This window comes from Hippopotamus amphibius, chromosome 12 (genome assembly GCF_030028045.1).
Source record: "Hippopotamus amphibius kiboko isolate mHipAmp2 chromosome 12, mHipAmp2.hap2, whole genome shotgun sequence".
NCBI classification, from domain to species: domain Eukaryota; kingdom Metazoa; phylum Chordata; class Mammalia; order Artiodactyla; family Hippopotamidae; genus Hippopotamus; species Hippopotamus amphibius.
The window spans coordinates 14,734,938-14,745,608 of record NC_080197.1 but is presented as its reverse complement, the minus strand read 5'-3'; the positions used below and the strand labels follow the sequence as shown (position 1 = coordinate 14,745,608).

The following is a 10,671-nucleotide window of genomic DNA, read 5'->3' as shown; positions in this document are numbered from 1 at the left end:
AAAAATTAATATGTCGGTTATGACTTCAAAGTCAGCTGCAGCAATGGGGCCTGAAGATGGCTCTGTTGAACTTTCCAATTCAAGGCTTGCAGCATCAGTAGGATATACTCTTGGCTCATCTGATTTTACCTGCAGCTGTAGGAGACAGTTCTAGAGCATTATTTTTTTTTTCTAATCCATTTTTTAAAATTGAGATGGAATTCGCATCATACAAAATCAACCACTTTAAAGAAACAGTTCAGTGGCTTTTTAGTACCTTCATAATATTGCGCAACTTCCATCTTTATTAATTGCAAAATGTTTTCATCATCCCAAAAGAAAACTCCATATCATTAGCAGTCACTCTATACCCCTCTCCAGCCTATTCCAGCCCCTGGCAACCACTATTCTTTTTATCTTTATGGATTTGCCTGTTCTGGATATTTCATGTAAATGGAGTCTTACAACATATGACCTTCCCAGTGGCTTCCTTCACTTAGCGGAATGTTTTTGAGGTTCATCCACAGTGTAGCATGTATCAGTGCTTCATTCCTTTTTATGGCTGAACAATATCCAGCACACACCGATAGCTTCCCGCTTCAAGTGTCGGATCTCCACTTCTCTGCACTGAGATTTCTCTGGCTCCCTGGGAGCTTGCTTAGTTAGCATGCAGAACAGTCTGGAAGAGTGATGGATTTAACAACCCGGTGCCTCCAGTAGGGAATGGAAATCAACGGCTAAACACTTCAGCTTCCCCATCACTAGAGACGGATGAAGAAAATCTGGAGGCATTTTTTAAAATTAATTAATTTATTTATTTTGGCTGCATTGGGTCTTCTTTGCTGTGTGTGGGCTTTCTCTAGTTGCCACGAGCAGGGGCTGCTCTTTGCTGCGGTGTGCAGGCTTCTCATTGTGATGGCTTAGGCTCTAGGTGCACAGCCTTCAGTAGTTGTGGCACATGGGCTTTGTTGCTCCATGGCATGTGGGATCTTCCCAGCCCAGGAGTCGGACCCGTGACCCCTGCATTGGCAGGTGGATTCTTGACCACTGCGCCACCAGGGAAGTCCTGGAGGCATGTTTCACATGGTTCTTTAGAAGGTCCCCAGTGGGATTAAGCTGCAGTTTCCCACCGTGGTAACCACCTCATAATCAACTCCTCTCTTCCTTGTATCACTCATCCCACTCCTCAACTTGTGTTTCTTGAGAGTTCTCCCAAATAAACTACTTTCACCCACGCCCTTCTCCTAGGATTGATCTCTAGGGGATCCAAACTAAAGCAACACCCATGCGTCCTTGTCTTAAAAGGGTCTTATGATATTTTGAAGAAACAGAGGAGGATAACATCCATGGAACGCTCAGCTCTCAAGGCTCTGATTTTCTTCACTCCCTTTAACGGTGTCACAGAAACCTCAATGACCCTTTACTCTCTGCGGAGTGTAATGTGCCAACAGATGTGAACTATTCAGCCTCAGAGGCACAGGAGTAAACAGAGTGCTTTATTGGGAAAAATGGGAGCTACACAGGTATAAACAAAGAGGTTCTAAAAGTTAGACATAAAGGAAGGAAACAGAGATGGGATCAAAACAGAAGAATATCATGTCTAAAAAGAGACTGTGATGGAGAAAGGCGAGACAGATCCCAGGGTTCGGTCTGGAGAAGAGATAAGGCCTTGGGACGCTGGGAATGGAACAGTGGAAGCCAGCCTGGAGCATTTGTCATGCACATAGACAGAGTCCTGAATCACAAGCCAAATCCCGGTAGTGGTTCCAGTGTATCCTTACGCATTCAGGAATTAGGGCCTGTTGAGAATGAAGAACAGGACCAGTTGAGCATCTTAGGCTTAGCTTATCTTCAGAACTAATCTTGAAGTTATGTTTGTACCTCTTTTCACAGGAGATTAAAAGACAGTGGGTTTTCTCTGGGGAGCTCTAAATCTCCTTAAAGGAAAAATGGGATGTGGATGGGAGTGGGTTGCTGGCAGAGTTATAAGAGGAAATTGATGGCCTGGAAGGGGTGGTTGGTCAACCTGTACAGCACTAGGCTGGATGTCCTGTGACCTCTCTGGAATTGGTCTCTGAGGTTTCACCATATCTGCATCCTCCACCCACCCCTCATACTTGCCAGCTTTGATTCACAACCATGTCCCTTCCCAACCTCAGCTCCCAGAAAGCCACTGTCCAACCCTCTGCAAGACGCATTCTTACCTCCTGATAGGAGCTGGTTCTGTCAGCACCTGGTCTGTCAAGGATGTAACCATCCCAGAATGCACCAAGCAACACCCAGACCCCCCAGCGTAGCCCTGGTGAGGATGGGAGACTGGGGCCCCTGGGACTCACCCTTTGGGGGGCAGGTGCTCTGGCACATGGCTTGGGATTGGAAGTTATTATTGTTTCCTTTGCAGCCGCCATAGATGAAGCTGGAGCAGGTGTTATTTGTCTTATCATACCACCAACGACGGAAATAAGCCAGGCAGGGACCAGATTCTTTGGGCATACTGCATATGTCTGCAGGGAGACCCCACAGTAGAGAGTTTAGAGTGCCCGTGCCAAAAAAACAAAGCAACTGTAATCGTCCCCCTGGTAACCACCACAGATGAAACTGAACAAGGTCCTTTCACCTTTTCAAACTTTGGGAGCCCAGTTCTATTGAAGTATTTGCACATTTGCAGGGAAACCCCAGAGTGGAGTTGTTTGGGTGTCTGCATCCCCGGGGAATATCAATCTCCCCCTTCCCTTCTGGTCACTGGATTCAATGTCTCCCCTGAGAGTGAGGAGCCTCTGGTTTCATGGCTCTGCTCCTAATTTGGTGTGTGCACATCAACCTCCCAGGTTACCTGTCTTGTCCTTGACTTCCTCTTCTCTAAAATGGGATTGCAAAATCCCACCCTGCTTGTCTCACAGAGCTGTTCTGAGGTGTAAGTATGACCACCCTCAGTGGCCCTCTAAGTTGTGAGCTCCTTGATTGTATCTGAATGTACAGCTTCCAGCACAGTGCCTGGTGGAGAGTAGCTGCTCAACAAATACGTCCTGAATGGATAAAAGATACGGGAGTACCTTGAAAATGCCAAATTACAAGCCACTTACTCTGTTCTCTAAACCATGCCAAGGAAAGAGAATATGGGATCAGAGTCAAGGGCAAGTCCATGCAGGGAAGGCAAGACGTAGTTTTTCAGGTGGTCAAGCCCCTTTTTTCCTGCAGTTAGCTTCTGTCCTCTTATGCGTTGAGTCCCCCTCCCTCTCCAATTCATAATGCTGAGGTCCTAACCCTCAGTGCCTCAGAATGGGTCCCTATTTTGAAACAGAATTGTGGCAGATGTAATTAGTTAAGATGAGGTCATACTGGACTGGGGTGGCCCCTAACCCAATGTGAATGGTGTCCTTTAAAAAGGGTAAATTCGGGGACTTCCCTGGTGGCACAGTGGTTAAGAATCTGCCTGCCAATTCAGGGGACATGGGTTCGATCCCTGGTCCAGGAAGATGCCACATGGTACAGAGAAACTAGGCCTGTGCACTACAACCACTGAACCTGTGCTCCAGGGCCTGCAAGCCACAGCTACTGAGCCCAAGTGCCACAGCTCCTAAAGCCCACATGCCTAGAGCCTGTGCTCCACAACAAGAGAAGCCACCGAAATGAGAAGCCTGTACACAGCAACAAAGAGTAACACCTGCTCGCCCCAACTAGAGGAAGCCCGGGCACAGCAACAAAGACCCAACACAGCCAATAAATAAATAAATAAATAAATAAATAAATAAATAATTTAAAAAATAGAAAGGGTAAATTCAAATAGATAACTAATAATGACTTATTGTAAAGCACAGGGAACTCTACTCAATACTCTGTAATGACCTATGTGGGGAAAGAATCTAAAAAAGGAGTGGATATATGTATATATATAACTGATTCACTTTACTGTACACCGGAAACCAACACAACATTGTAAATCAACTATACTCCAGTAAAAATTTTTTTAAATGATAAAAAATAAATAAAAGGGTAAATTCAGACACAGACACACACACACACAGGGAGGACACCACATGAACATGAAGATAAGAGATCTACAAGGCAAGGAATGCCCAAGATTGCCAGCAAACCACCAGAAGTTAGTGGAGAGGTGTGGAACAGATTCTCCCTCAGCACCTGACAAAGAACCAACCTTGTCAACACCTGACCTTGAACTTGTAGCCTGCAGAACTGTGAGACAATACATTTCTGTTGTTTAAGCCACTCAGCTTGTGGTACTTTGTTACAGCAGCCCTAGCAAACTAATACAGGTCCAAACTAAACTATAAGTTCCACAAGGATCAATCCCCACCACGAAACAGTTAAGTCCTGCCGATTTTTACCTTCTCATAGCTCGCCTGTCTGCCCCTCTCTTTAGCTTAAGTCTCAGTGTCTCACGCCCAGGCTGTTGAGACAGCCTCAAACTGATCTTCCTGCCTCCATACTTGGCTGCTCCAATCAATGCTTCATGCTGCCCACCAGAGAGAAAGACCTGGTGGAGCCAAGACAAAGCTGATCGTGTTATTCCACAGCTAAGACCTTGACTTCATGACCAAGTCTTCCATGACCCACAGACCCTTCATGATCTGGCTCCTGTTTGGGGCTCTTGCCTCCTCCCCTACCACAGTCCCCTTGTGAGCTACATGTTCCCGCAATCTTCAACACACCATGCTACCCCACACCTCCACACCATTCACTCCACATTCCCTCTGTCACCCCTCTGTTCATTAGTGACACTCCTATTCTCCCTTCAAAACCTTTCCCAGACATCAACTCCACTGTGGTGTCTTGGACTCCACTCTACACATGACACCCTCACAGTTACCTAAATCGATCCTGCATTTTTCTACTGTGCTTCTGAATCTTGTGTGCATGTTTGTCATTTGTTTACATCTTCAGTCCCATCCATGAGATTGTGAGCTTCTAGTGAGCAGGGATCATGTCTGATTTCATCTTGGTACCCTATTTCTAGCAGGCGGTGGGGCACAGCATAGGATTTTGCAAACGTTGAGGGTGAAGCAAAATGCATCCTGATCTGAACTGAATAAGTTATTCACTGAGCTCCTGCTGTGTGCTAGATGCTTAAAGAGACAAAGAAAAGGCATGGCCTCTGTTATATAGGAGCTCCCAGTCATGAATGATGAATAATGTGAACTAACGTATCACATGGCTATTACGTGTCAGGCACTGCTCTAAACACTTCACATGCATCAACATATTTGATCTTTCAAATAACTTTTCTTTTAAGTCTTTATTGAATTTGTTACACTATTGCTTCTGTTTTATGTTTTAGTTTTTTGGCCAGGAGACATGTGGGATCTTAGCTCCCTGATCAGGGATAGAACCCACACCCTCTGCATTGGAAGGGGAAGTCTTAACCACTGGATCACCAGGGAAGTCCCTCAAATAACCTTTAAAATTAGTCTTTTTGTTATGTGAGGAAACTGAGACACAGCAAGGGACAGTTGTGAATTTGCCCTAGATAAATAGGCTGGTACAAACTGGAGCTGAGATTTGAACGCAACAAGTCTGGATTCAGAATTTCTCAACCACAGACAAATGAACAACTTACTACCCTCCTGCCTGTTCACTCTGCTCCATTGTCAAATCCTGTTTACTTCACCTCCTAAATGCCTTTCAAACATATCCCACTCTTTTCCAGCCCCTTAGCTACCTATGTAGTCCAAGCTACCATTTTCTTTCATCCTGAAATCCTTTATACCACTCCATTTCTGCTCTGTAGGCATAGTAAAAGCCACACCATGTGTCTGCCAATCTCAGTGGATTTCCTTTGATCTTAAGATCAAGGTGAGACCCTGGCCCACCAGACCCTACCTACCAAGAGTCTTTTTCCCTTGCACCACGCTCATACACGCTCTTGCTCTCTGGCGTCCTTAGGCCTCACCATCGAGCCTTTATACATGTACATTCCCTGTGCCTAGAAAGCCCTTCCACTCACTTTTCCCCTAAATTTGCTACCCATCCTTCTGAACTCAACTCCAGGTGTACTTTCTCAGGGAAGACTTCCTCAACCTCCCTGACCATGCTGGTCAAATCCTATTATGGGTCCCAGAGACACTCGACAAACATTTGTTAAATGAATGAATAAAGAATCTTTGATAGTCTTAACAGACTCACAGACATAGAAAACAAACTTATGGTCACCAAAAGGGAAAGGAGGGGGAGGGATAAACTAGGAGTTTGGGATTAACAGACACACCCTCCTATATATAAAATAGATAAACAACAAGGACCTACTGTATAGCACATATAGAACTATATTCAATATCTTCTAATGACCTATAAAGGAAAAGAAACTGAAAAAGAATATATTATCTATCTATCACTTTGTTGTACACCTGAAACATTGTAAATAACTATACTTCAATTGAAAAAAAAAAGAATCTTTGATAGTCTTTTTGGAGCCCAGGGAAATGGACATGGAGTTAAGATTGCATCAGCAAAAGACAAACCTTCTGGTCTGGAGTGGTCAGGGGAGACTTCCTGGTGCTGAGTTGGATTTGTATAGGCAGAGAGGCAGTCAATCTGGAGCAAAAAGCTGTTTTTTGTAGCTATTAAGATATTTGTTAGAAATACAAATATCTTAATTATCACTTGCAGCAACAATGTTAATACATGATGGGCCAACAATGGTGCCCTGGGGACTAAGAAAATCATAGGAGAGAAAAGAAAAAAAAAAAAAAGAAAGAAAAGGAAAATAATAAGAGTGAAAAGGAGCCAAGAGGCTATCTGGTTTAATTCCACCCCTACACCTATCTTTTGTTTGAGGAAACTGAGGCCCAAACAGGATAAAGATACTCTGTGATGTCATACATCATGTTAGGGGCAGTGATGAATCTAAATTTCAAGTTTCCCAAGTCCAGCAATCTTGCTCAGAGACCAGACCTTAGTGAACCAGGGACAGTGCCAGCCCCAATGGGCAGATGGTGAAGTTATGGGTAGAGGGGTTGATTACTCTGAGACTTTCAATATTACCTTGATGGAGGTTTAAGCATTTTCTTCCACAGCTGAAGAAGCAACACTTCTCATGCCTTGGGCATTTTTTGTCCTTCGAACATTCATCCCTTTCTTTGAATTCACAATTCGCTTGGATTCTGGGGCATCTCTCTAGGGAAGGGACTTATAACCATGAGTCTTGTAGGTCACAGTGCCCACCCTCCTCCAGACCCAAGGCAATTCCGGGGAGTCAGGGAAGTTCGCTTTCACTTTGCTCACCCCCAGGGATCCTTTTACTTGGGGACTTTCATTTATTTCCCAGCACTGCCTGCACTATCCTCCCTCCTGACTACCCCTCACTCTCTACTTCGTTTCCCCTAGTCCCACTCCCTAAGGCTGGATTTCTAAACCTAACCGCTAGAGGCATTTGGGCCAGATAACTATTTGATGGGTGGAAGAGAGCTATTCCGTGCATTGTAGGACATTTAGCAGCATCCCTGGCCTCTACCCACTAGATGCCAGTAGCATTCCCCAGTTGTAACAACCATAACAGTCTCCAGACCTTGCAAATGTCCCCTGGAAGGCAATATCGCCCATTGAAAACCACTGGTATAAGCCCATCTGGTCATTTTGGGCTTGTTGAGGAGATAGTGTTTGGGAGTGCCTCTGGCTGGGGGGGGGGGGGGGGGGGGGGCTATTGTGCAGTGATAAATGCTGTTCACCCTGGCAGTCAGACAATTGGGATATTAAATTCCAACTCTTTTTTGGTTTTTTTTTAATGGTTAAAAAAAATCTTTGTTTCTGAAGCCCACTGTGAGTACTTATGCAAGCTTCAAGTTAGTCTTGAAGAGAAACATTTGCTAAGTCACTGTCATAGCCTAAATGAAGTTGGGATCAGTCTTGATGATTTGAGATCACTTAAATGATCATTTAAATGTAAAAACCAGAGGTTGGACTAGGTGCTGTTTCCATAAATTCTAACTCCTGATTTACCACTTACCCTCTCTGAACTTTGGTTTCTTCATTTGTAAAATCGTTTTGGCCTTACGAGGGGTGCGGAAGAAATAAGACAAAGTGTGTAAAGCTATAATCATTGTCACGGATGCACAGTAATATTAACAAACATTTGTTCAGTGTTTCCCATAAGCTGAGCACTGTTCTAAGCATTTTAAATGTGTTCTCTCATTTAATCCCTGTAACTTTCAACGAGGTAAATTCTATCAATATCCCCATTTTGCAGATGAGGAAACTGAAGCACATGGAATTTAAGTAATTTGCCTACTAAGTGGTGGAACCAGAATTTGGACCCATTAAGTCTGACTCCAGAGCCCTCTCTTTAAAATCCCTACTTTCTGAATGTTCAGTAAATGGTAGCAATTATCATTATTACTATATAGTCATGGAGTATTACTGTCTTAAGTTCAAAGGAATTTCTGGATACTATCCTTTACCCCAAAGTCAAGGAACCCCTGGGGAGGCAGGGATACTTTATAGGACTACATTTGAAAGAAGCGGGAGTTGATAGAGATAGTGTCCCAAGAAAAGGGGCTGTTTTTGTTGTGGGGTAAAGGGAAGGTCCCTTAGGCTTCCCAAATTCCTGTAGCCCATCCCAAAAATGCTATATCCTGTGATTCTCCACTCCTCTCCACCAAGAAAGACCTTCCATTTCAAGGGGGCTGAAAGTAGGGGTTGCCCCAGATCTGGATTCTTGCATTCATGGAAGGGATCTTCCATAAAGAGGGAAATAGGAAGAAATATCCCAAATATCTCCCCCCTTTCCCAACCCAGGACCAGGGCTAAGATGGTGGAAAGCAACTCGAGCCTGAGTTGCTTGTTTCTTCCTCCCAGCAATATTCTTTTGCTCCAGGGCAAAGGCTGAGGCCCCAATACTTACTGGGAAAGAACCATTCAGTCAGACCAGGTCCCTGGACATTCACTAGAAGGATGGATAGCACCAGGATGCTCAAAAGTCCAGAAGATTCCATTCTGAAGGAAAGCTGTCCTGTCTGGTGGTTCCAGAACATAAAAATGTCTGGCTGCCTTTGTCCAGCCTAGTCCTTCAGTAGTCAGTATCTTGGATATAAGAGCTGGAGTCCAGCCAGTCACCTCCTTTCCTGATGGGAACACCGAGTTCCTGAAATCATCAGTGTTACTAGCTGGCATCTACAGCCCACAGTCCTGGGCAAGGGTCTCTTATTCAGTGGCTTTTGATCCTTAGCCCCCTCAGCTGGGGTGGGCCTTCTGGTCAACCAGGAAAAAGTAGGCAAAGCTTATCTCACTTTCCAGGCTACCTTAGGAGTAAATGCCACTATCAGGGGTCTTCACCTTAATAACTTTGAGAGTTGTAGAATGTCCTCATTCTCCATTCATTTTCCATTCTAGCTGGCACACTCACTCTTGTTTGTTTGATCAATGTGTGTCTATTGATATCTTGGTATCTCTTCATTTCTGTAGCTCTCCCATGGTCCCTATGTCTCTTTCTCTCCCTCTCCCATGCTTGCCTCCCATCCTCCCTTTTCTCTTGGGGTCATTCATATTCTTTGACAAAGACCAAAGGGTAAAGATGTTTCCACAGAGTGAGGTGGGGAGGAGGAAGCAGGCTGACTGCAGAGTTTGCAGGTAGTTTGTCAAGGCTGTGTTGTTCCAAGAGCGGGAGGGAATGTCAGAGCTTGTAGGGAGAGTCTACCATCTGGTGCAAACTCCCTGTTTTCTGAGGAGGAACAATGAAGGGAAGAGACTGCCTGAGAGACAACAACGCAATAAAGGTCAATAACACAGCAGAGTTGCTGGTTTCTAACTGGACTAGAGGAGGGGCTGTGGGAGAGAGAGAGAGAGAGAGTGCAGAAGGACTTGTCAACTTTCCTTCAGCCATGGAACCCACGACACCAGCCAGTCAATCAGTCCTGGTAGAGGGAGAGACACTCTTCAAAGAGTAAATATCATCTGTAGGGTCCCTGTTTCCTTCCCTAAATAGATGCTGCACTTTGGGACAAAGCTTTGTTCTCCAACTGTCTTACCTGATGGAGAAGCCAGGCAAAAACCATATTTGTCATCGGTGACTGACTCTATGGTCACAAAATTTAACATCACAGAGTCCCTATGGAATCTATTGTGTGGGTCTTATTCTATTGCTAGTGATGTTCTTGGCTAGGAATGCCTGAGGCACTCACGCAGACCATGTATATTCATACAAAGCCCCAAAGGCATTCCTCCCACCGCCACCAGGGCCAGTGTTGTGGCTGAACCAGCCTTTGTGGTTCTTATTATGATTGCAGGACCTATCTCTGCAAAACCCTCAGGGAACTGTGAAAGAGAAAAACCACAGGCCCAAAATAGCACTTATGCTAAAGCCTATGATACCAAGCCTAGATTTAACACTTAACCTAATAGCAGTTTTTTGTTTTGTTTTTTTGTTTGTTTTTTTGGCTGCATTGGGTCTTCATTGCTGTGTGCAGGCTTTCTTCAGTTGTGGCAAGCAGGGGTTACTCTTCCTTGTGGTGCATGGGCTTCTCATTTCGGTGGCTTCTTTTGTTGTGGAGCACAGGCTCTAGGCACACGGGCTTCAGTAGTTGCAGCATGTGGGCTCAGTAGTTGTGGCACGCAGGCTTAGCTGCTCCACGGCATGTGGGATCTTCCCAGACCAGGGATCGAACCCGTGTCCCCTGCATTGACAGGCGGATTCTTAACCTCTGAGCCACCAGGAAATTCCCTCAAGGGTTCACTCTTGATTGG

General features: G+C 44.9%; 1 protein-coding gene across 1 annotated transcript; it reads right to left on the bottom strand.

Moving 5' to 3' along the window:
- Positions 1-1,462: 1,462 nt before the first annotated feature.
- On the bottom strand, positions 1,463-9,239 carry LOC130833512 (eppin-like). The gene is made up of 4 exons (XM_057703226.1): positions 8,834-9,239; positions 6,979-7,110; positions 2,316-2,483; positions 1,463-1,778 (listed from the first exon to the last, which is right to left on the bottom strand). Exons 1-4 carry the CDS (start codon positions 8,961-8,963, stop codon positions 1,765-1,767), a joined length of 444 nt encoding a protein of 147 aa, XP_057559209.1. The 5' UTR covers positions 8,964-9,239; the 3' UTR covers positions 1,463-1,764.
- Positions 9,240-10,671: the final 1,432 nt, after the last annotated feature.

Bases quoted from the DNA above. Each gene is read 5' to 3' on its own strand.
- LOC130833512 (XM_057703226.1), bottom strand. From the start codon at position 8,963: ATGTTCTGGAACCACCAGACAGGACAGCTTTCCTTCAGAATGGAATCT. The intron at 7,111-8,833 runs GTAAGTATTGGG...TCCCTTCCCTAG, and splicing joins GACTGAATGGTTCTTTCCCA to AGAGATGCCCCAGAATCCAA. The intron at 2,484-6,978 runs GTAATATTGAAA...GTCTCCCTGCAG, and splicing joins ATGCTTAAACCTCCATCAAG to ACATATGCAGTATGCCCAAA.